At 30.8% G+C, this 27446-nt stretch overlaps 1 protein-coding gene across 2 annotated transcripts in view; it reads right to left on the minus strand.

The window, feature by feature from the left end:
- Nucleotides 1–22832, minus strand: part of LOC129957238 (atrial natriuretic peptide receptor 1-like) — a 1107058-nt gene extending 1084226 nt beyond the window's left edge. The window contains exon 1 of one of the 2 annotated variants that reach the window (XM_056069479.1): nucleotides 22018–22832. In XM_056069479.1, the coding sequence (XP_055925454.1) occupies nucleotides 22018–22759 (742 nt within the window). In that variant the 5' untranslated portion in view covers nucleotides 22760–22832. The remainder of the gene's footprint in view (nucleotides 1–22017) is intronic. The other variant, XM_056069482.1, reaches the window with a different exon arrangement.
- Between the last annotated feature and the right edge of the window lie 4614 nt (nucleotides 22833–27446).

The raw sequence follows: 27446 nt of genomic DNA on the forward strand, positions 1-27446 counted from the left end.
CCTCCTGAGATCTATAAAAGGAGGTAGTCTGCAGCTGCCGGGTAGTCGGATTCGACGGTGAAGAACGAGTCTTCCAGAGATTAGCAGAGCAGCGACGGACTCAAGTTAGTGCTGAACTAAGCTATGCGCTACTGTCTGCAGTAGAGTCTTGTTGTATGCTGCTGTGTGCATGTCTCGGCTGAAGATAATTGTCTTCTCTGTGCTGTATATAGTTGTCGTCTTTGTGCTGTCCTGTGCGTGTTCGTGTAAATAAACGTCGTTGTTTTTTTTCTACTGCCGCCTGCTGATTGAGCGTTCTCCACACCATATAACCCACTATCCAAACGAGCCCGGAAATTTCATAACAATATATTATTAGGAATTATTATACAAATTAAAATTCACTTAAGTAAGGGATTAATATTCAATAAGTTTTCCGAACATTCAAAAATTCACTAAAAATACATCATATTGAATGTCAGAAAAAATGATGATGCGTTTAGAGCTACAATGAAAACTGACAAACTTGCTACATTTGGCAAGAAATAGAAAAAGAAATCAGTTTTAGCTACCGTATATTATTTTGTGGTGTTATCGTATAGAAAAAAATTAGTAATGTATTTTACTTTCAGTTCCTATCTTATCAAATCGTTCTTTTACATTTTCATATACGTAGTATAAGGAAAGTATGATAATTATCATAAAATTCGAATTCGAGATTTTGACGGATTTGAAAATTGTAGACCTCTTGAATTCGAAAAACACATTTTTCAAAAATATTCGTCTATTTGCGACAAAAATAACACAAACGCCTTGAGCTAAACGGGTGAAATTTGGTTTACGGTTCTTACTCCAAGTTCGGTGATTATTATTGAATATTGAGCAAAATTCGTTCAGAGAAAGTCCATCTGTCCAGTAGTTCGAATATTAGTTAGCGCAATAACTACAAAACGAAGAGTTAGATAAATAAAATTTAGTACACATATTTAATATCTACTGTGTAAATATCTATTAAATCGTGTGCCAGATCCAAGAAGGGGTTGACCGTCAGTTGGTCTGTAGTTTCAAAAACGCACAAATGCTATAGCTCGAAAATGCAAGGAATTAAATAGATTAAATTTGCTATGGGATTTTGTGACTACAAGCGCAGTTTTGAGTCACATTTTTTTTTTTTTTTAATTTCAATGAAGAATTAGATATAAGCATCTAAAACACAAATTTGATTTTCGGAAAATATTAACCACATGCCAGAGGATACTTGCCAAAACCTCGCCAAGGATGATATAACATAAGCAGAAAAAAAATCTAAATTCACACCAAAGGTTAATATTTCTTAGCTATTGTAAATCATATCCACAGTTGAACCATGTTTTAGGTAATTTTTATTAGAGAATATGCAAGAAATGTTTGGAGAGATTATATCGTTTGGTTCTTCTATATTTTTTCTTCTCGTTCAAATACAGCCAATCTCAGATGTTGCCAGAATTTATATTGTTACGAAATTTCCGGGGTTCGTTTGGGTAGTGGGAGTTATATGGTGAGGAGAACGCTCAATCAGCAGGCGGCAGTAGAACGTTTATTTACACGAAGACTACAACTATATACAGCACAGAAGACGATTATCTTCAGCCGAGACGTGCAGCATACAACAGCATACACAGCAGCATACAAAACAGCATAAACAGCAACATACAACAGATAGTAGCACACAGCTTAGTTCAGCACTAGCTTCACTCCGTCGCTGTTCAGCTTATCTCTGGAAGGCCAGTTCTTTACTGTCGATTCCGACTACGACGACGATTCCACTGGCCCACGACTACGACTCCGATCTGGTTCACCACGACGACTACTCTTCGACTCCACTGGTTCGCAACTCAATTCACCGTCGGTCTACGGCAGCTGCAGCTCCTTTTATAGGTCTCAGGAGGCGGGGCTAGAAGCCTCTTAACCAATCAGGAACGTTCGAGGCGTAACTCGGTTCCTACTGGACGGAACGGGAAAATTCTCGATGTTTCGAGTATAATCTATTTTGGCGCCAAAGTCGTCACCAAGTCGCCAAATGGTCGCCAAGCTCTGGGACCTGCTATGGAACCGACTATGCTGGGAAGCCGCATCACAGATTCGTAACAATATGGTATACATCTGCACCGAGGTGTTGGATTTATCACAATTTTTAAGTCAATTCAATTAATTTTATATAAGAGTGGACCAAATTTGTTAAAAAGCTGTGAATATCCGTATTATATTCTTTTTACGGACATTCACAGCATTCCGATTCATTCAGAAAGGTAGTAATAAAAGTCAAATAGTTTACTCAAGTTTTAAATTAATAAATGTTTTTGAAAAAACTCTTGTGTCTGAGTTTCTGCAAAAACATGAAAAAACAAACAATAAACATCAAAAGAAAACTCCAAATAACTCTGATTTAATAAACTCTAATTAATATGCACTTTCTATTTTTATAAAAAAAATGTGAAGAAATTATGTTTGTTTTTACTACAAAAAAATGTTTAAAACATTGGCCTTTGGACCCTAACCGCTTCATTAGCGGTGAAAAGTAATTAAGTGCTTGGACAGCAGTCATAAAGTAGGATTTATTCCGTTTTTAAGATTTTTTTTTTTAGTTAACTAATTTAGTTATGTAAACTCATGATTTATAAAAGAGTTTTTTTACATAATTCTTAAATCGGCGTATGTCTATCTGTGAATATATCTTATTAAACAAATTTCAATGGCTTTCTTCCAATTATTTTTGCTTATTTTACATTTATAATTAAATACAAATTCATGTTTTATTTTATCCATTTTCATTTCATTTTGCTTCTTTTATGCTTAGAAATTTCATTCTTGTAAAAATGGAATTTTTGCTTTCTTGCGTTTTTATGATATTGTGCAGTTTTGTTTTTACGGTTGCAGTGTAACATTTAAACATTTTGAAAATTTAACCAAAGAATTATTTAAAATTTTTAATTAGGTTTACCAAGGGAGCCTTAATTTAAGAATAAAACAATTTAAAACTAAATCATACTTGTAGTAATAAATTAAGGATGAAATGTTTATTTTATTATATTATATTGTTTTGTGCTGTGTTTTCAGTTTTGTGATATTTTATTGTTTTGTGTTTAAGGTTGTTGTATAAAATTTATATATTTTCAAAATTTAATCAAATGTTTCAAATTTTTAGTTTGGTTCTAATTTTATATACTAGTAAAACCGTCATTTTAGTAATAAAAGAATACTTTAAAATCCCATGATACGTGCAATAATAAAATACGAATAAATAATTAGTATACTTCAAGTTGGTAATTATAAAACTATATTTTCATTCTTTAGTACTAAACAAATATGAAGTTTTAAACTTAATAAAGCAACTTCTTCGTAGCAGTATTTTTTCATGCTTTATTTTTCTTTTCCCTTGTCTTCTGAATTTTCGGCTAGGACTAGGGATTGCAATACCGGTATTTTGAGCCATTTTACAATTTTGTAATACCGGTATTCACAAGTTTAAACACCGGTTTTTCGGTATTTACTAGACATTTTTTAAATTGTCTCCACTATATGTTCAGGGATCGCCAACATAGCAAAATAGTATACGTTTTTGTTTTTATGTCTCCCTAACGGGAGAAATTAATTAGCGAATGAATGGCTTAATTAATTGCTTAAATCAAAATTAGCGAAACATGGATTATCGATGAAAGAAGATATTGTATCCATAACGACTAATGGTGCAACAGTTATGAAAAAAATTTGGAAAGTTGATTGGTGCAAATCAGCAATTGTGGTATGCTCATGGAATTCAGTTGGGAATAATAGATGTATTATACCAAAAAAATAAAGAACAGAAGAATCCAAATATTGTGGATATAGAAACTTCGGATTCCGACATTGAAGAGAGTAAGAGTGAGAGTGATATTGACAATGAAGATAATGACAATATAATTGTTGAAGAAGATATTGCTAATGAGGATGAAATATTAACCCATCAAGAACTGCTTCCTATAATTTATAAAGTTCGAAAAATTGTAAAGATATTTAAACTTTCCCCTACCAAAAATGCCATATTACAAAAATATATACTAACTGAAAATAAAACAGAATATATATTAATAATAGATTCTAAGACACGTTGGAACAGTTTACTCCTAATGTTGGAACGGTTTTTGAAATTTAGAAATCCAATCTAAAAAGCAATAATCGACTTAAACCTGCAAATTAATTTTTCAGACAGTGAATTCGACTTAATATCCTGAACTATATCAGCTCTACTTCCAATAAAACTGACTATAGAGGCATTATGTCGGAGAGATTTTAATTTATTAACAGCTAATGCAACAATAAATTTCATGTTGCAATCATGAAAGAACAGCACACATCACTATCTGAAGAATTATATATTACATTGAAAAATCGCACAGAAGAAAGGCATACCGAAATAGAAAATGTCTTATGGCATTTACATAATTATAATGATTTTAAAAATGAAAATGAAAAAGAAGAAAAGAAAATAATCAATTCAAATCTGATTAAGTTTATAGTAAATTTTCTTACAATTTTTTACCCACAAACCTATCCACATTCAGAAGAATTCGGTTCAGTTATCGAAGATTTTGATGACACTAATGTCGATAGTGAAAAGGAATTGTCTCTTGAACAAAAATTAGAATTATCGATAAATAAAAAAAAATTCAACGAACCAAAATACAATACAAAAATCAGCTATATCCAAAACCATCCGACGAGAAATCGATTCATTTGAAGATGAGGGATTTAGAGGTAAATACTTTGAAAAAGTATATCGCGTATTGCTAACAGTATCACCAACTAGCGTAGATGCCAAAAGAGCGTTTTAGACAGCTGGTCATTTTTACACAAAATTACTTTTCAGGCTTAATGACGGTACAATGGATGCATTATGTTTTTTAAGATCACATTTAAAAAATTTGTAATAGTACCACAGACTGAATAGTGATATGTACACTTTTTTTGTGATTTAAATAAATAAGTTGTTCCTTTACTTTTTTGTGATTCTTTATATACTGTTATAAGTTATAAGTTCCATATTATTTTTTGTGATATTTACACTCTCTTATAAAACTGGCAAATAAAACAAAGAAACACCTTGTTTTCTATCTTTTTCTAAAATTTCTAATCCCGGTATTAAAACCGGTATCCCGGTATTAAGATCTAAAAAAATACCGAATACCGGTATTGAAATTTTGGTCCGGTATTGCAATCCCTAACTAGGACAAATCCCCCATTTCTTTTTTTTTATCGTTATCTTTGAGTAACTGGATATATTCCATTTATTCTTATTTCTGGATATCAACTAAATTTATTCCTGGATATCAACTGAATATATTCCTTATATATTTCATTTATTCTTATTTCTGGATATCAACTGAATTTATTCCTTATATATTCCATCTTCTCCCCCGTATCATCGTTACAGCGACAAGAAAAGTTCCTTCACATATTGGCTTTTATTTAAGTAACCTGAGATATTAACGTTTTCCATATTTATATGCCTGGAAAGTAAAGCACTGCATAGTGTTCCTTCTTGATCTGCCAAGTTCTTCTAATTTCGTTAAGAAAGGGACTTGAAAAACTTGAAAGACCTTACACATTGATTAGGATTATTCTTAACATTAGAACTACGTTTTTTAACCCTTTAAAGGGCCATTTTTTTCTAGTCATATGATGTTAAAATATTTTTAGGCTTGAAATTAGAATAAGAAAAGGGATTCATTTAGCTTATTAGATAAATTTAATTTGATTAATTAATTAATTAAGTTAATTAATAGTTAAGTAACAAATCAAGACACATCATTTTGTGTGAGATAAAGAACTGAAGCATCTAAGTTTGTCTTTCTAAAAAGATTTGTCAGAACTTATGCCATCCTACATAAATTCATACAAAGATTGATAAATTTGGTAAGAAGCATACTTCCCACGGCCTTAGAAAGGGTTAAGCATATATCTAGTTTTACCGCGTCAGTCAGACAGACTTTTGAGCATCATGTTTTTCATTGCAACTTTTGACTTATATTATGTAAATAAAATAATATAATTTAGCAAACACAACATTTAATATAATAATTCATTAATTATTAATTTTTAAAAAAACCAAGAAAAACAATTTGGTTTTGCATTTATATTACATCGCATTTCATATTGAATGATCTAACTATGAGGCACATATTTTACAAGTACATGTTATCTTAGATGAACACCTGCTGATCATTACAGATCAAATTGAAAAGTTTCTAAAAGTACAAACACGTTAATTTCACATTTAGAATAAAGTGTTACAGAACGCCTGCAGCCGATTTGTTTGTTTGTTTGAATGAGGGGGATTTAGGGATTTTTAGCTACAAAGGCTGTCATCCCAGCGTTCAACAATATCTTCAATCAATAAATATCAAAAAATTTCAAGTGTTGAAGGAAAATATGGAGAGAGAGTTTATCTGCAAATGCTTTGCTCGTGAGTTGTTTGAAATTACAGCTTGAAAGAGAGTTGAGGCCCAACTTCGACCACAGGCAACGTCTTACGCTTGAGTATTTTCGGCAGTGCAGTAAGATATGATCCAAATTATTCAAAGAGTGGCATGTTTCGCAATTTGGTTCATTCGACAGGTTAAAACGATGTAGAAGGCCAGGTGTAATGAGTGTTTTGGTAGATATTCTAGCGCAAATGATGTCTTCTCTTCTATTTCTTGTCCATTTAGCAATATTTTTTATGTCTGGAATTTCACCAAGAATTTCATAATATTTGCTCTGTCTATAGCTGTCTGTTGTTTTTCTTTTTGAGATTTGTTTGATGCGTGAGATGATGTCTTCCGATGCGATCCATTCAATGCATGGGCTGATTTCTGTAACTGATTTTGCGATCAAGTCCGCTTTTTCATTCCATAAAATTGTCGAATGCCCTGGGATCCAAAGAAAAGTAATATGTTGGTTAATCTGAGATTTTTCCACAATTTTGGCCACAATTTTATGAATAATGGATGGGGATTTATATGAAAATTTTTGAAGTGCTGTAAGAACTGAAAGACTATCTGTAAGAAGAAGTAAATGTTTCTCAGGAACGGAAAGATAGTCCAGAGCCTGGTAAATTGCAAGAGCTTCAGCTGTAAAAATTGAATTGATGTTGTGGGTTCGAAAAGCAAATTGAGACAGATCCGAAATGCCGGCGATTGAAGTTAAGTTTTGCGATTTCGATGCATCAGTTGCGATAATGAAACATTGTTTGAAGTCCTTTTGAAGCGTTTCTTGAAAACTGCCATTAATAGCTGAGTGTGGGAGAGATTTGTTTTGAAAAGGGTATTTTGAAATAATAATACTGCAATTTTCACTTGGAAGTTGCAAAAAATGTTGATCAGAAATAATGCGATTCCAATTAATGTTTAGATCAGAAAAAATTTTATCCAGAAAAATTTTGTCCTGTTCAATAAGAGCAAGATTGAAATGTTCTAAATCTAATTTGTAGATGGCGGAGAAGGAACTGATAGAAATCTGCTTAATGAGAAATTGTAAGGATAAACGTTTGATTTTTTCACTGAGAATTTCCTGATTGGAGATGTAAAGGAGAGCTTTATTTGGTGTCCACTGTGGAACACCAAGTGCAATGCGAAGTGCTTTGGTCTGAATAATATTACATGCTTTCATGTGAGTTTCTGGAAATTTGTTGATAATGGGACTGGCGTAAAAGAATAAGCTGCAAATGCTATTGTCTGTGATTGTGATTAAATCTTTTGTTCTTGGGCCATAATGTTTATATGCAAAACCCTTTAATGCGTTGATTTTTTTTAAAGCTTTATTTTTAATTTTATTTAAGATCGATCCGTTTTGATTTCTTTTTGAAAAAGGAATTCCGAGGAATGTAATTGAGTTTTTCCATTGGATGTTCGTTCCTGCTAGTGAGATATTTGGGTGGGTAAAATTAATTTTGTTTGAAAGATCGGCTATGTAACTTTTCTCTGCATTAACTGAAAGCTTCCAATACGTACACCATTGATGTACGTTTTCCATTGTTTTTTGTAATTTCTTAGCAATAAGTTCAATAGACTGATGCGAGCAAAATATAAATATGTCGTCCGCAAAGATCAAACAATCAACTTCATTTTCAAGAGTTTCAAAAAAATCCGATATAAAAATTGCCCATAAGATTGGCGAGAGGACACTACCTTGTGCTAATCCTTTGTTTGTAATTCTTATGTCGGAGAGTGTTTGTCTCCATCGCACTTGAAACGAACGGTGACTAAGGAATTGATGCAACCAAGCGCATATCTTCCCGCAGATGCCCAATTCCAAGCATTTATATATCAATCCGTCAATATAAACCGAATCATAAGCTTTTGCGATGTCGAGACTAATACCAATGAAATGTTTTTTTTCCCTCTTTGCTTTTGAAATGCTGTAATATAATGAGTAAGTGGCTACCCTATTGTCCTTGTATGGTAAAAAACCAAATTGTTTTGGATGAAGTTTTTTGTTCTTTGTAAGAAAATCAGTAATTCTTTTACATAAGATACGTTCAAAGATTTTGGAAAAAACAGATGTTAGAGCTATTGGCCTATATGATGTTATCTGAAGCTTGTCTTTATTTGGTTTTGGAATGGGAATAATAAGTGCATGTTTCCATGTTTTGGGAACATATGCTGTGTTAAAAATCTGTTGAAATAATTGAAGGATGTAATAATTTGCATTTTTGTTAAGTTTTTTGAAAAAGGATGCGGGAATATTGTCTGGACCTGGGGTTGTTGTTTTTGATTTTTTAATTGCGAATTGTAATTCTTCCATTTGAAGTGCTCCGTTTAATTCGCTTTCCTGATTGTCCGTAAACTGGATTGGTAATGGCTCGTGAGTACTGGAATTGTTGGCATAAAATTCTGCGAACAGATTACTTTGCACGAATGGGTTTGTGATAAAAGAATTGTTAACAGAAATGGTGTTGAAGGAGTTATTATCTTCATATTGCTGATTCAGTTTTCTTAAGATAGAATAAAATAAACGAGGATTTCTTGCACTATTACATAAATTATCCCAAAATTTTTGTTTTGCTTGTTTACTATAAAATTTGAATCTGCTTGCGAATTTTTTGTGAAGAATCCAAAATTTAGTTGATATGCATTTTAATGCTTTCTTCCGATATATGATTTTAAGGTTGTAAAGTTTGTGACAGGTTTTATCCCACCAGGGTGGGTATTGTTTGTTATTCAAAGGTATTTTTCTAGTATTATTGGATATGATTTCTGAAATGTTTGATGAAACTGAGTCTAGGTTAAGATTTGTATCTTCAAAAATTTTTTCCGATTGAAAAAGAATAGATTGCCATTTAATTTCTGTGAGGAACCTTTGTTTGTTGTGTAAAACTTTGCAGGTGAAAATTATGGGGAAATGGTCGCTATCAAAAGATGATTCAGCAACAAAACAATCTGAGCTACAGAAGAGTGATTTGGAACAAAGGGTAAGATCCAGAAGTGATTGGTTACCTGCAGGAGTAATGTGCGTCGGGTTCGAAGTATTTAAAATGACAAAATTTGAATCCGTTAACCAATCGACAAAATTGTTGCTGAGTCTGGAAGAAGCGGTTGAGCCCCAAAAAGGGTGATGTAAATTAAAGTCACCAAAGATGAACGTTGGTTCAGAAAGTGAGTTAAAAAAGTTTCCGAAAATTTCAATGTCAAAACCTGTAGGAGCGTAAATGTTTACTATACAAAAGTTTAGAGAAGCTGTAATGATTTTAACGGTGAGTATTTCCACGTCCGAATTTTGAGGTACATCGTAAGGGATTATGTATGCCGACAAATGATCGGGGATTCCAATTAAAAGGCCCCCTCCCAGTCTGCCTTCCCTGTGAGATCTAAAAAACCTTTTTTTATAGAAACTAAAATCTTCTTCAGCATAAAGAAAAGTTTCTTGAAAAATCCAGAAATCTGAAATTGAGAAGGGAGGAATACCAAGCCAGATTTTTTTATTCCTAATACTACGGCAATTCCACTGAACAAAACGCATCCTAATAAATTAAACCAACAGAAAAGGAAAAAGCAATCTGCAAACTCTGCAAGAGGTCAACCAAACACCGGGGTGACGTACACACACACACACACACAAAAAAAAAACCAAAAAAAAAAAAACCCCAAGCATTTGGGAAAGATAAAATTGAAGCAGCGCTTTGTAAAGAAGAGAAACAAATAACAAGCAGTAAAGTGGGAGAGGAAACATAAAACAGCAAAAAGGAAACAAAGCGCAAAAAAAAGATTATTAATCCGAAGTCCCAGCAGGGCCACCAGCGTCCCATTGCATGGGTTGACTAGTAGAACTAGCGACGTTTTTCGAAGCATTAAGTAAAGCTTTTTTCTTCCTGGATGGAGATTTAATTTTTTCACCTTTGTCAATCACATGAATTAACTGTTGCACCATAGACTCGACCGTCTTTTGAAATATTTCCAATAGAGCATTGAAATGTTGCTCCATCTTTTTGTTGATGTTTTGGATGATGGATTCCATTTTGTCGTTGAAATGTTGTTCCATCTTTTTGTTGATGTTTTGGATGATGGATTCCATTTTGTCGTTTAAAGATTTTTCAAAGTCAATGGGTTCCGTGTTCGATCTAGTAACAGTCGCATAAGTTGTATTAGAAGATGCATTAAATATGCGTCGTGCTTCCCCCGTAGTGAGGTGGTTACGACATTTTAGATCCAAAATTTGTTGTTCTTTGACGTACAAGGGACATGCTTTAGATGTTGCTGCATGAGAACCTTGACAATTAATGCATTTAACTGGGTTTTGACAATTTCCAACGTGTTCTGTTCCACATAATTGGCAAACTTGGTCTTTCGAACATATCCTAGATGGGTGTAGGAAACTGTAACATTTTGAACACTGTCTAGGCCGATCAATAAAAGGTCGAATTTTCTGGATTGTAAGCCAAAGTTTAACTGAATCTGGAAGAGAAGTACCCAGAATTGTTACGAGAATTGGAGAAGTTTGTTGTGTCAAATTTTGTTTGACAAAACGTCTCATCTCTCTGATTTCAATATCGTTAAACTGTCGCAGTTCATCTGCAACTTCTTTGAGTGGAACACATGTGGGCATATCAATAAGCAGAAATCTAGAAGTAACTCCTTCCCAAATAACGTTTGAAGTAACCTTAGTATCGTTAATCTGCTCTAAGCTAAGAAGTTGTTTTGCGCATCCCGGATCCTTTGTAGTAAAAATTAGTTTCCCTTGCCGGGTAAATCTCATGTTCATGATATTTGAGTGTCTGTCGATATTTTGCTTTATGAAAGTTTGCATCAGAATGGGGTTTGTGCGCGGTATTTGAGAAGAAGCATTCGCATTAGAAAAAATAACGTTTATTTCCTCGTAATGTTTCTGACCTAAATTTAGCACAAGGTCCTTGGCAGGTTTTTCATTCAAAAAATAAATGTCAGTAATTTGAGGCATCGTGTTGAAGGCGAGAGTTTCAGAATTCAATTGAAAGGACTCATCACTAAAGTCTTGCACTGATACAAATGTGCGACTCAGCTTGCAATGAAGAAAAAATTCACAAAATATAAAGGAACAATCTTACCTCGTACAAAATGAATTTAGCAGAGTAGAAATATGAGGAGAAACAAATAAAAAACTTGTCTAAGCTTGAGAGTAAGATGCAAAAACAAAATCCACCGTAAAGTATTTTTAAACGCAACTTCGCTTTTTTTATAAACAAAAGACCGTTATATCTTTCAAATCCAGAATAAATGTCCACATCAATCTTGTGATTAATATTCTAATCGCCTGCAGCCGAGTCCGGCTCAAGCCAATAATAAACAAATAACAACCGTTGCCAAGAACATTAAACAAATTGAACATTAAATTGGTTGCCAGATACGTCATACATTTAAATGATAATAAAAAAACACAGGGACAACACAGAGAAAACAAAAACACACGAGAACAGAAATAATAAAATAAATACAATTATAATTAAAATTACAAATACATCTAACACCTGCCCCAAACCTAGTTGTATTTGTTCCATGCATCACACAAGTATCAATCGCTCTGTTTTTGTTGCACAATCAAATTTGGCAGGAATAGAATTCATAAATACATTTTCTGTGTATTTTAGAGTACAGTTTACCAAATTCTGTTCTTGTTTTGGGGTAGGTTGCTTTTTTTCTGCAGCAACTATATTCACTAGAGCTCTTAGGACAATACATGAAAAATGTAATTCAAATTTGGACAAGAAATATTTAAAAGAGCAGTTTAAATGAATGTAAATACGTACTAATGTCCATCATTGCATAGGTGATCCTTAAGCATTATAAACTTTGAAACTTCTAAAACCGTCATTTTGACAGGTCTTGGAATCAACAGGTATAGGTCATCTGATTATGGAAGTTAAAACGGCTGAAGTGGAAATTGAATAAGAATATGTAATTGTTCTTATATTTCATAAAAAGTCATCATAAAGTTCTAGAACAATACATAAATTATATCAAAATTTTTAAGCATGAAATTTGAAATTCTACAAATGGTGGTCTTCGAAGTTGTATTAAATTTATGAAAATTAAGCTAAATAAAGCATAATATTTAAACTGACATCAATGTATTGATGTACATATCAAAACATATGAGAGCCACGAAATAAAAGGATAATTTAAAATACTGCCTTGGAATTATTATTGCTGTTGTTACTTATGGCACTTATCAAGATAGCCCACAGACGAAGTAACTTCTGGGAGTAAAGGTCCCTGAACACCCAAGGTCAAAAGTCTGACTTCGATCTCATATGAAGATGACATTCACACACTCGCTTGCACAACCCCTTTTTAAAGGGGGCTCTTTCACACACCTCACAGACAGAACACAGGGTAAAAAAAAACCATACTCGGACCAGGACTCGAATTCGAGATGTCCAGATCCCGGGGAAAACGCACTAGCCCTAGGACAGAACGCCGCGGAATTAATATTAAAACAAAGAAATAATTATATCTTAACATTACTAATTAAAAATACATGAATGGAAGAATTGATGAAAGAATAAAGTTACTTTGAATTTAATTACTTCAAAAAAGAACTATAAAATTCTATTTAAATATAATTTTGAACTTTTTTTAATATCTGAAGACAAAATTACGTTTCAAATATGTTAATATCATTAACAAGATGATTGCTTACTTTTTTAGATGGTGTATATACCATTGTCATAAATTTAATATTTCAGAAATTATTGGTGAAAAACTATGCATGAACTTCAAATATTGCTGTTTTTGTTGTTTTACGGAATATCCTATAAACGTGTAATAATTAGCAAATAATTATTGATACGCAGTTAATATACAAGTACAAAAAAGCAAATTATATATTTGGGACATTTTTTTTAATGATTCAAATCAGTAAATTTTCTTTCAAAATATTGCTTCACGACTCCTAAAAACTTTAGTTTAAATCCCTCAGATAGTAATCCTTTTATAAAATAGAAAAGTCACTTCACTTCAGAGATTAAATGACGAAATCGAATAATTGTTTGACGATGTCACAGCTTTAAATCATTGAATTGAAAATTTGCAGACAGAAATGACGTCACAGAAAGATAACACCAAAGATCGCCAAGTCACACTAGACAGCAATCCATTTCCAAAAAACAAAGAGGAAAATTGTCTGCCGTACGTTTCTTCTTTGCAATCAAAATAAACAGTAAAATGAAGTGGAGAATTTGAAAAAAATAAAACAGAATGGTGAAGAAAAAATGATTTTGGGAAACTCCAGATTGAAGTTCGAAATAAATTCTGCAAAATATTTTAGGATTCAAGTTTTTTTTTTTTTTTGCGTGAATTTTAAATAATTATTTAATGGTTTTTTTTTTGTTATTACATAAGAAGAAAAAATTTTCACTTTTGGTTTTTAAAAAGTAATAAAAATAAAAAGCTCTTCGGTTTATAGATTTTGATAAAAATATATCAAAAATTACTATTATATAGTCTAACAAAAACTAATTTTTTAACGCTTTGTTTATTATCTTAGTTTTTAAATATATAAGTACTAATTGCGATCTAAAACAGAGAAAGAGTTAAATTCATTTCCAAGTGTAAAAAAGTACAATTTAATTAGAAAAAAAAATGCTTTCGACAGTTTGAAATACTACACAAAAATAAATTTTTATACTTTTATGACTAAAATGGATCAAATTATAAAGTTTTGAATTTCATTACTTCATCAACAACGACATCGACACAAAAATTTTAATTATTTGGAAGATCTGCAACATTGAAGGTTCAACTGAAAATAAACGGTATTCAAGCCTTCATAACTCAAATCAGTTTTATTTGCAGAAGAAAGAAAATAGTATTTAAAATGTTACTATACAAAAGCATTTTTTTCTAAAACAGACTAAAAGATTCGGGTGAGAATTCATATGAAAAATTAAGATTTTGAAATTTTTTTAACAAGAAAATGATTGATTTAAACAACAAAATCAAATTCTTTTTTTTTTCCTCTAAAGTATTTTTCCAACTGAAAATATAAAGTTATTTCTAAAATTTTAGTAACCAACTATTCGATTAGGATTATACCTTTTATATTGATAAATATGGCAAAATTGTTATAGCAGCCCAAGGAAACATAAGAGTTAAAAAAAATGTGTAATGCCTTCCTAAGCCTTTTTAAGTCTGTGATAAATGTACTTACACTTCGAAATACATCATTTATTCTATGCAGTTATGTATGTTGTCCTATTTCCCAAATTTTTCAATGAAATAAGAGTAAATTTATTTGCATATCTCACATCATAATAAACCGACTTAATTTATCAATAAACCAATTCTATGAATAAATCAAATTAAGTGCATCGAAATCACTTTAAAAAATCTCAAAAGTAATTTAATATATCATTTTTAGAAAAAATGGTCCTTTGAAGTATTAATTGGCAAGTGCACTAAAGTTTGTCATTTAACCATGATGTCAGGATATCAGTGAAAAATCAACTATCTGTCAAATATCAAAAATATTTAAGAAAGAAAGCAATTCAATAAGAAATTATAGTTGTATTTCAATGACAAAAACTACAACATTTCTTTGCTTTCAATTATTGAAAAAAGTTTTTTTTTTTTCAATGGAGGCAAAATACGATCACTTAGCATCGAATTAGCTGCATTTTCTAACAAAAACTTTAAATAAAACAAAGCACCGATATGATACTTATTTTAACAACTTAAAACACAACATTAACTCTCATTTCTAGCTTCTTATAACCGGAAGTTCCCTAAGCTATTGGGTACTCACCGAGCCTACCGTTGCCCAAACAGAAGCTGACAGGAAGTCAAGGTCACTGTCAAGAATTCGCTCGATAGGAAAAGAGATATATATTAAATAAACGCCTAAATAAAGACTGGAACGTAGCTCTGTCTTAACAAATTTGGCCTTATCCTGCCTAAAAATAACCAAGAACTAATAGCTTTTTCCAGCTGTTCAGAAGGGAGAAAATAAATATATAGATGACATATAAAGAAAAGTCTGTGCAACTTCTTTTTATTTGGAACTTTTCGATCCCGTTGGCAATAGTTGTTCCAAAGACATATTGGATAGATATGTCACTTTTTCTGTGTGGGGAGGGGGGGGGGAGGAGAAGATTTGTCATAAGGAAAACTATGAAAAAATTGACCAAAAGTTTATTGCCTTCTTTTGACGTTTCTATTAATAAAAAAAATGCATGTATTTATATGAATCTAAAGGCGCTTACAGTTCAGAATGACCTAGAGATACCAAATTTGGCGATGATGTACTTTGGAGGACATATTTAGTTTAACTTAGCTTAATTATATCAACACCCCGTTTAAAAGTAACATGAAGTCTATTTCGGGATGAATCGCTTGATCCCCCCCCCCCCGTTAACCATTTCTAGGGCCGTGGGAAGTATGCTTCACACCAAATTTATCAATCTTTGTATGAAATTATGTAGGTTGGCATAAGTTCTAACAATTTTTTTTTTAGAAAGACAAACTTAGATGCTTCAGTTTTTTATCTTACACAAAATGATGTGTCTTGATTTGTTACTTAATTATTAATTAACCAAATTAATTAATTAATCAAATTAAATTTATCTAATAAGCTAAATGAATCCTTTTTCTTATTCTAATTTCAAGCCTAAAAATATTTTAACATAATATGACTAGAAAAAAAATGGCCCTTTAAAGGGTTAAATGGATAAACATTTGGAGAGGGCATGTGCAACTTAAAGCGATTTCATTGAAATATTAATAACAATTTTAATCCAATATGAAACGATATTTTGATGTTTTCCTCTATAAATTGAAAGAATTTTACTATATCAACCTTGTTCTTATATCATTTTTAAAAACCGTCTTTTTAATGATACTTATTTAGCCTTGCTTAATCTATTTTTATTAACTTTATTATTACCAATAATGTTATTTTTATTAACCTTATTGTAATCAATATTTTTACTTTCATTAACTATATTACTATCAATATTTTTATTTGCTTAATTGTTATTTTTATTTTTATTGCCTAAATTGTTATTTTTATTAACAATATTTTTTATAATTATTTATAACTGTAATATATTGTAATTTAATATAATAATATATATTTATATGATAATATATTTATAATTATAATAAATTAAAACAGCTAACAGTTAAAAGCCAGTAAGACAAAAAGAGCTATTAAATTATAAGATGCATTCTTCCCAAAGGGTAAAATCATCATTAATCAAATCGATCTTTCAGAATATATGCCCCTTTATATCTACAACTAACCATCATCGAAGACCAGTTTTGGGCTCAATGTATATTAGTAGTTGCAATTTATTCTTGCCAACCAACTTTGATGAACTTTATCTTATGATAAAACAAAGAAAAAATTTATTTTAAACTATTCGACTATGACGATCAGCTAGTCCGCCGGAAATATTTGCTATTTTAGTTGTATTCAAATTGTTTAGATGCAATTCCATGTTTTTGACTCGGTAAGATTGTTAAATATTAAAGCCGTTTCACTTTTTAAAATTCGTTTCGTAAATTACATAAATATTAAACAGAATTCTTCCTCTTTAGTTTTATACAAAAGAAAAAAAATCAAACAATTAAATATTTGATGAAATATTAAGTATCGTTTAAATCTCAGAACAACAATGTAATCCATTTTTGAAAATGAGACAAAAAAAAAATATCAAAAATTGTCAAAATTCAGAAACAGTTGGTACGAACATTAAATCAGTATTATCAAAAATATAATTATTTGACTTTTAAGATGTACCCCAAAAACCTTACAAATGTCTTTTTGTCAAAAATGTCAAAATTTCGCTAATTTTTTTAAAATTTAAATTTTAAAATAAAACCTCACAAATATACATCCATTCTCTTCAAAAGAAGCTTCTATAATAACATGAATTATACGACTAACAAAATCTGAAGTTAAAAAATATTTTATTGGAGAATCTATTAACAGACCAAGCTATATAAAATATTTAATTGAAAATTTTAGCAAACTTTAATAGCGACGAAATGGCTGGTCTCCGAAGACGGATAGTAAAAAATAAAGAAAAGTAATTCTTGTAACTTCTCGCGCATTGATCTTTCAGATCTGCGTCAAAGAATTATCAGAACTTTGTTGCTCTATTCTAAAAATATCTACGGAAATTAATAAAATGGCATTTAATTATTGCTCACTGTACTGAAAGAAGCTCGCAAAAAATGCTTAATAGATACCAAACCGCTAGTTAAATTTTAAATATAACTCAAGAATGTTTAAAAAAAGTAACCATCCGATTGTTTTTAATATTTCGTATTTTTTTAATTTTTTTTTTTAATATTTGAAGATAAATTCACAAAATTAGTACGCAATAAAGATATTTTTCAATATTTGTTCGGTTATTTTTTCCCATTTTATTGATTTCTTTCAGCTTTAGCAATAAGAATTTAAATTAAATTCTTGTGCTTAACCAAAAATTTATCTGACACACTTGATATAAATTCCTTTCTTAAAAACAATAAGTAATGAAATATATAGGCTCTTTCTTAAACGTTAATTAAAATACATAAAAAATTTCACCCAAATTAAAAATCTGAATTCCGTTTCATTTTAGTTACCTTTGTAAGGTTTTGTAAGTTGTTAGGTTATGCACACACTAGTATTAGTTAAAATACAATTTTTATTTGTGCTCAAATATTTTTACATGGAATACTTTTAAATAACAGATTCTTTTCTTAATCATTTGATAAAAATGACAAAATATGAAACTCTTGTAGGCTATCAGCATATTTGAATTTATTAATCGTCTGCATCATTGGAATTGCAAGAATTTCAAGCATTTTTTTTTTAATATCGGAAATTATTAAATTCTTTTGTTTGTAAAAATCGTTTGGTTTTATTACTTTGTTTCGCTTTTGTTCAATAATAAAATATTTTCTACATAAATGAAAAATAATACGTAAAATATTTAAATAAATTTGCTGTAATTTTCACAAATTTATTTAAATTTGTGCTTATCGTTACTGATTTTTTTGTATTTTATTCTATTTTACCACAGAGAGAATCGGTTAGTCATAAAAAAGTAATTGTGGGTTTTTAAAATAAATGTTACTGATATAAAATGGATAACGGTTGGGAAAATATGAAAACAGATTAACTTGACAAAGTGAAAATGAATCGATATGAAATTATCCTACTAGTTTTATGCACAATATAGCTACGAACTTGCAAATAATTATAACTTAAAATCGACATCAACACATAGTAATTTATATTAATTGTTGGCAATATATCATTGCTTTTTACTATCTAGTTTTCGTAGATGTATTAAAAACGACTCTTCCAATTGATGAAATGGTGAATTCGAACTAAATACGAATGCATCCGTCTGATGGAAACAGTTTAATGATGGCTTGCAAAATTCCTCCAAGATATGCGGATCAGATTCAAGTTTGTCATCTTACAAAGCGCCAAGACATAAACAAATATATATAATTTCTTAGTCTTTACTTTTTCTTATGTGAAATATAGAGAAATATTGTAATCGTCAAAAAATTCGAATTGGAAACTAATGAAGAAAAATATTAGAGGATAAAATTCTCGTTGTCTGACCATTGTTCAAAATTAAGAGTTCCACTCAAATTAGCCCTGACTTATCTCTTCTAATAACTAGCGGGAGTAACTCGAAACCTTTTTGTATATTCACTGATAAAGGCCATATCCCCTTCCTTCAACATAAAATTGCAGACTTTGGGTAAGGCGAAGAATATCTTAAATGGCTTTAGTGAATGCCTTGCATTGGTGTAAATTCTATATGCCAAATTTCATTCGTTTTGCTCAATTATTTTGGTTTGGTTTAGTTGTATTAACGTCCCATTTTTTTAAAGTAACACTAGATCTATTTAGAGACGACCTCGTAATTTTGAACCGCAGTTAGATGACGAGGACGACACCTGAACTGGCACTCTCTCTCCAAACTTCCACACCACACCTGTGAAGACTTTTGCCCCCAATGGATTTAACGTGCATCAGACCCGCTTACACAACAATTCTTCAGGTGGAATCGTATCTCGAACCAGAAGCCCTCCAGTTCCGAAGCCGAGACTTAACCACTAGGGCAGCGAGGTTCTTCGTTGAGCACAAAGCGATTTTGAATTATTTGCTTATAGACAAACATAAATAAAAAATGTTTTACAGACGCAGGTAAGCAGATTCGTGGAAATGTTGAGGGCGAATTATTTGGCGATCACAATGTTTTCTTTGTTTTCTTTCTATAGATGAACTTAATAAGCGTGGAAGTGGCATTAAATAATTTATTTTTATTGCCTCTCATTTCATGTATTGAAATAGCAACATTTTTCTGAGAAATTTTAGATAAAAGTGTCGTAGTCCTTCCATTTCATATAATTGGACAGCGTTATGTGAGAACAGGACATCTATAAAACCCATGTTGTGATATAGTTTATTTCGCTAAGCATTATTGAAAAAAAATTCAGATTATGCCAAGATTTTATTTTTCTGTGCCAAGTATTCGAGATGGGTCAATTTTGTGCATCTAATTGCACGCATTTGACTGCAATCTACAGCAATGAAGCTGTAATACATGAAATAACGGTTGTTTCCCAGTTATATAGTCATACCAAACTGTTAATTCAGGTTTTATTGAGAAAACTGCAACAAAATGCTAAAATTTGTACTAAAAATTTAAAATAATGCCGTAATAGGTAATATTATTCATTTTTACGAATAGTAAATAAAAATATATATAATAGCGATTTGCAGTTTTCCTTTAAGGATAGATTAATAATTCCATTATTTTGCCAGAAAAAATCATTTCCGCAGACATGTCATCAGAATTAAAATTCAAAGTAAAGAAAAAACTGTACAGCATTTGATAAATATACTCTGTATTTTATAAATCATTTTCGCTATTTTATAGAAAGAAATACGAATTTGATTATTGTGTAATATTATTATCAAGATTAATTTCTATTTATGAAAAAGCTTACACTTAAATTAAGAGGGCAATCTTGACTTATTTGAAGCTGAAAAGAATATAATAAACCTTCGAATTAAGAAAATTTAAGTCAGTAAGTAAATTCGAAAAAGAAAATTTGAATCATAAAAAAAGAAATACTTCTATTTAATAAATAAACAATAAATAGTGTTAACAAGTAAAGTGATTAGAATTGCGAAAGCCATCGTTAATTTAAAATTAATAACTTCTGTTAATAAATCATTTTTATCAAGAAAACTTCATACAGATTTAGAACTGTGCTACAGCAACTACGCAACAAAAATCAAAAATTCCTCTCAATTTGCATCCGATGTGCACAAGCTTTTAAAATAAGATCGACTTTTAACACTTTTTAATTTAATTGCCCAGCAGTAAAGCTCTAGAGCCCATTAACTGTCTTAAAAAATTATTCATTAATTGTTATCAAATCGCAGGATACAGATATATGTAACAAACGATTCAAAAGAAGAGTTTTTTTTTTAACAAATTTTAGTTTTCTATTCAAATTAAGTATAATTAAATCTAATTACAGACGATAATTAAAACTATGTTAATAGAATATTCAGGAAAACAAAAGGCATTTCAAATTCACGAAGACAGATTTGAACTACCTACGATAATTCAAATAATTTTAAAAGAAAATTTAATAAACCAAAAAAACATGTCAGTAAAAATAATTCAAAATAACCAAAATCATTTTGCATTACAGTCGATAATTAAATTTATTTTAATGGAAAATTCAAGAAACCAAAAACCATTCAAATAAAAATAATTCAAATTAACCAAGGTAGATTTGAATCACAGACGATAATTAAAATTACGGTAGTTGAAAATTCAAGAAAGAAAAAAAAACATTTCAAGAAGAATTCAGATTAACCAAGACAAATTTGAATTACAGACGATAATTAAAATTACGGCAATTGAAAATTCAAGGTAAGCCAAAAAACATGCCAATAAAAATAATTCAAATTACGCAAGACAGATATGAAATATAGACGATAATTATTAAAATTATATTAATAGGAAATTCAAGGAATAAAAAAAAATATCTAAATAAAAATAAATCAAAACAGGTGTGAATTACAGACGATAATTAAAATTTTAAAATTATGTTAATAGAAAATTCAAGAACACAAAAAGTTGAAATTCAAACTATTCAGATTAGACCGAATAAACAATACATATTATTGCATACAATTTCCATAGTTAACATTATATAAATCCTCGTTTAATTTGCTTCTTTTAGTCGGTATTTGCTTCAAAATATAAAATAAAAACTGTAAAACATATTTTCTTCTTAATTCTCAAAAAATATAAGGCAAATAAAACGATTATAAAAATGACAAAAGCAGCTTCTTTAAATATTCTTCTACTAAGAAAATAAAAATCAAGAACCATGTTTAAATTATAAAGCTGTATCAAAATTAAACATTATGTCTTAAAATTCATACATTAACTAATCATACAAAATTTTCCGAAGATATTTGTATATTGGTATATAATATGGAAATTTGAAAATGAAAATTTTAAAAAGTACTCACTGCCATAGTCGACCCCAACTTCATGTCTTAGCAAATGTTCATAAGACATACCTTGCTTCAATTTCTTTTGGTTGATGGTGCAGTTGGTCTTAGAAAAAAAAGTCTCATACAGAGCCTTAATGGCCAACATGCAATAATCTTCCTTTGCCATCTCTGGACGGCCATTCATGTCGTACACAAACATAAGCTTGTGCCATCCAAAACGATAGAACACCTTTTCCAGTGCCCGAGCCATATCACTAAAAGACCAACCAGGTTTGACCAACATGTGATATTCCGAGGTATTCGATCTTTTATCATAATTGGTGAAATCATCAGCCAGCGCTGCAGGTGTCAGCAGAGGTATCTGGAAGAACTTGGCAAGTCTTGCCACTGGAGCAGTGATGTAATCACAGAAAGGACCCAAGAACAGGTGAACTGGATTTTCAATATAAGATTTGATGGCGGCCCATGTTCCAAAGGCCGCATCGCACTCTGTATCGACAGGGAATACGCTGAAAATCCAACCTGGCAATAAATTCCGCTCATGTATTTTTCGAATTGATAGCTCGATGACTGGCAACACTTTCTGTTGGGAAGCCAGATAAATATTATCTTCTGGTAAAAGCACAACTATGTAGATTGTATTGTTTTCGTAATTTCTATTTTTGCATGTCCTATGTAGGCAAAGACATGGAACGAATATCAGGAAAAATATAAACAGGAAGATTGGATGTAAGTTTAGATATCCTCTTGATAACATGATGATTGAAAATCAGCTCTGTTCTTTAAAATTAGAGGAAATATATAGAAATGGAAGCAAATTATTTTTGATGGAAAACGGAGATTTCAAGAAAATAAATTTGTTCTAAAAAGTTAATATTGACTTAATTCCATTTTAGCCTTTATATATAAAGGTGATTGAATCATACGATTGCTGTAAGGTTTATAAAATTCAATAAAAATAATATTAAACTTTAATTCAAAATGGAGGAATTTATCATATTTTGTAGGATTTGCATACAGTAGTTTTAATGAAATAATGCAATCTTTTTTCCAGAAAATTGAAAACATAGATAAAAGTAAATCAATTCAGAAATCCAAAAAGATTTATACCGTAATAATTCCACTTTATATTTTAATTTTGCATGAAGAAATCTTTGAAGAAGTGTAAAACATCAAATATTTAGCTTTTTAAATAACATATCATAAATAAAAGAATTAAATGCAGGTACTGAATCTTGAAAAAATTTCTTTACGTATCTGAAATTTGAATTATTTCATGAAGAAATACGTCTGAAATATCTAAAAACTCTTGGAAATTAATAGTTTGTGCAAGTGTCGAAGCAAAAAAAAATCAAACAAACCACAAAACAAATACAAGAACATCCAAGAAAAAGAAACAAAGCAAACCGTTAATCACTAAACGAATTACATTATATTAGCTGTCTTGCTTAGAAACATTCTCTGCACAGATAAACACAGTTAGTGGCTTCATTACTTAATGACTTCTGTCACTTTGATGCCAACTTTGACGCTTTATACTTCCTCCTTCATTTTCTTTCTATATCCGGCTTCCGTTCTTCGTGGCAATGCTTCCGTTTTTCTGCTGGAATATTCCTAGGTAAAGCACAGGCACATGGAAGAGTACGGCGGAAATGGAAGCTATTTTTATCGCTTTAAAGGTGCGTCTTGATTGAAAAGTGGACTCATTAGTTATATGAATGAAAGATTTTACGCAAAGCTTGCCTTTTTGTTAGAATTCATTTTAGGACACTTGTCTGTTTTTAAGAATATTTATTTAATTTTATTTAAAAAAGCATTTTCTCATTTTAAAATAGAATTGTTAAAAAGTGAAACTTGCTGCTTATTGAGACCAATTATACAAAAGGTTTCAAATTCGAAAAATTCATCTTTAGATTAAATTTTTTTCACAAGTTATTAACAAAAAAAAAGTAAAAAGAAGATTCGAACCCCTTATGAAGATCCTCATGGCACGAAAATTACATAGGGTTAATTCCTCTATCTTTATTTTATAGTTAAAATATACTCTTAACTGTATACTAGCTATCGCGTGTAAACAAAAAAAATTGTTATCATCGACAGAGTGAGTGGGTACAGTTTTATGCTATTATAATGCAAAACAGTATAGTTGTTTTTACTAAAATTATCAAAACGATGTTCCAGTAAAGTATACTTAAAAATATCGTCAAGTGGGTACTTTAATATGAAACTCAATGACACACACAAGAAGTAGAACTAAACCAATTTATTAACTCAACTCAGAACACAGTGACTGACAGATTTGCTTTTATACTACCAGGGAAAGTTCCAGAACACTTATCTGGTGACAGTAAGAAAAGTCCAGAACACTTATCTGGTGACAGTAAGAAAAGTCCAGAACACTTATCTGGTAAACTAAAGAAAGGTCCAGAATCTACTGGAACATAAAATAAAGGAAAACATAAAATCAAGGAATTAAATGTTTACACAAACTGTGAATTGTCTCTAGCGAGATTCGAACTTTCGATCTCTTGATTATGAGACTAGTGCTATGAGCATTCCGCCATGGAGAGTCGACTGCTTCTTTTCAATGCGGCAATATATTAAAAAATTTATTAAAATTATGAGAAAAAAATTGTAAATAAAATTTACATTACCGAAAACTTGTTTTATTTTATATGTATACAATAGTTTTTTTTTCTGTTATAATACTTTTCAAAAATATGGCAATAAAAGAAGTTGTTTTTATCGATTATAAATTTAAAATTAATTTAAATTTTGGAAAAAAAATTAATGACGCGTGTTATTTAAGAAGTAATTATCTGTCATTTGTTTTATCTGTTATTAAAACAATATGGTCTTTAGAGCATTTTGCACTTTATTTAATCACACTTGCCACAATTTACATATAGGTTGCAAGATTATGGCTTTTGCAATTTTAAAATAAAATTCTAGTTTTTTTTTTTTTTTTCAAAATAATTTATTTTACTATGTGTTTTTGAATATTATAATGCAATAAATAACATTTACAATCCAATTTTGCATAATAACTCGCATGTTTCTAATTACAATTGGAAACAGTAAATTCTTAAAACAATGGTAACCGGTTCACGATTACGCAATCGCCTGGACTTCATCTTTTAAATAAAATAGACATAATTGTAAGTTAGATATATCTGTGAATTTCAGTAAAAGAAAATTCTGTGATACATTACAAATAATCTAATACAGAAAAGTTCAATTTCCAATGGCAAATTTTTCCCAAATTTCAAGTTTTAACAATAAAACAGTGGCAATAGAGTCAATTAATTTAATTATATTGACTTTCCATTGTAATACAACACCGAGATTATTTTGGAGCAGAACCCATCGTTTTGAAGAAGCATATAGATATACAATTTTTCCTGACAAATTTATTCAATAATTTACAACAATGAATACAAAGTTCATATAATATTGGCAGTAGTTTCAGCTAATTCAATTAAATTTAAACTCCATTACAATCCAACATGAGGGTTATTTTAGGACAGGCTTATTATTTTTAACCGCTTAACTGTTTTGTCCGAGTGCCATACGTGCATCGATTTATCTAATTTTGATAGTTGCAAGCAAACAATAAACCATTCATAACGATTATAATTCAATATTAAAATTACTTCGAATACATAGATAAATACATAGATAGGTTTCTATTTGAATCAAAATAAGAAAAAATTCCCAAAATAGAACGTGTCATCTTATTTTATAGTAAATAAAATGAAACAGTTAAGGGGTTAATTAATCCGTAAGTAGTTACTTTTCCTTGGCACACTTACCCTATAGATATCGGTTTTAACAATGAACATGATCGTCTTAAAATGTTGGCAATGGATTCATTGGATGATGTTGATGTCGTGTCCGCGTTACCACAGAAAGGGGGTGCAGTAGCTTCTTGAGGGTAAATACCCCTGAGCACCCTTGAGCAGAAGTCTGACTTCTAGCTCATATGAAGACGAAACTCACACATTCGCTTGCACAACCCCTTTTTACAGGGGGGCACATTCACACACCTCACAGATAGAACACAGATGAAGAACAACCATGCCCGATCCGGGATTCGAACCCGGGACGCCCAGATCACGGGGAAGATGCGCTACCCGTATGCAAGGACACCGCCAATGGATTCATTTAAATCAGATATATTAACATCCCTTTTCAAAGCAATATGAGCACTAGTGTCCAGTCATGAACATGAAATTTATAAAATATTGGCTCTAAATAAGTTTAGTTCAGTTACATTAATGTTACGTTATAAAGCAAAGTAACGGCTTTTTTTTGGGTAAAAAGTTGACCTGTTAAACTAAGGCAGACACCTCAGCCTGCATACTCTGTAAAAACTTTATCATCGCACTTGAGGTAGATTTGTTTTATCTTCATCAAATCTAGGGTCTCTAATTTTCACAGAAATCAAGATTTGAAGCTGACGTTCACAGGTTCCTAGGTCTAGAACCACCCTTACATCTCAGCTGGTGCTCACTTAACGAGTTTTTAATCTGCCACATTTGTTGTTTTTTTTTATTGCGATATGGTTGGTTGCGGTAATATGTAGCAAATCTGGTGGTATTTCAATGAACTAAATGTATATAAAAAATTGAGCTTGGCAATAACGGAGCTGTGCGGTTGCTAGTTTAATTTATTGCTTTTACATTAACAAGTCTAAAAACATTATTATAATATTAAACTGCGGAAATTATATTTTACCTAGAATATATTGTACTTCGGCAATTTTAATACAAATGCTATTTATTACGTTTAATTTAGCTCTTCACAGAAAAGTAGAAACTAATTCAAGACCTTTTTTTACGAATGATTTATGTGTAAACTACGAATATAGTAACAACAAAACCTTGTACATTTACCAAGTAATGAACATTTATATGATAAATGCAAAACATAAAGGCATGATACCCTACATTGTGTGTTATAGCATTTATTTCCATTTAGAATTATTTCAAAGATTTCCAAAATACTAGAGTTCTAGAGTGACAGACATGCACCATGTGTTCGAAGATATCCAGAATTCTAGAGATATGGAGTGGCAAGCATGCACCATGTGTTCGAAGATATCCAGAATTCTAGAGATATGGAGTGGCAAGCATCCACCATGTGTTCGAAGATATCCAGAATTCTAGAGATCTGGAGTGACAGACATGCACCATGTGTTCGAAGATATCCAGAATTCTAGAGATATGGAGCGGCAAGCATGCACCATGTGTTCGAAGATATCCAGAATTCTAGAGATCTGGAGTGGCAAGCATGCACCATGTGTTCGAAGATATCCAGAATTCTAGAGATCTGGAGTGACAGACATGCACCATGTGTTCGAAGATATCCAAAATTCTAGAGATCTGGAGTGGCAAGCATGCTCCATGTGTTCGAAGATATCCAGAATTCTAGAGATCTGGAGT

This window comes from Argiope bruennichi, chromosome 11 (genome assembly GCF_947563725.1).
Source record: "Argiope bruennichi chromosome 11, qqArgBrue1.1, whole genome shotgun sequence".
Taxonomy (NCBI): Eukaryota; Metazoa; Arthropoda; class Arachnida; order Araneae; family Araneidae; genus Argiope; species Argiope bruennichi.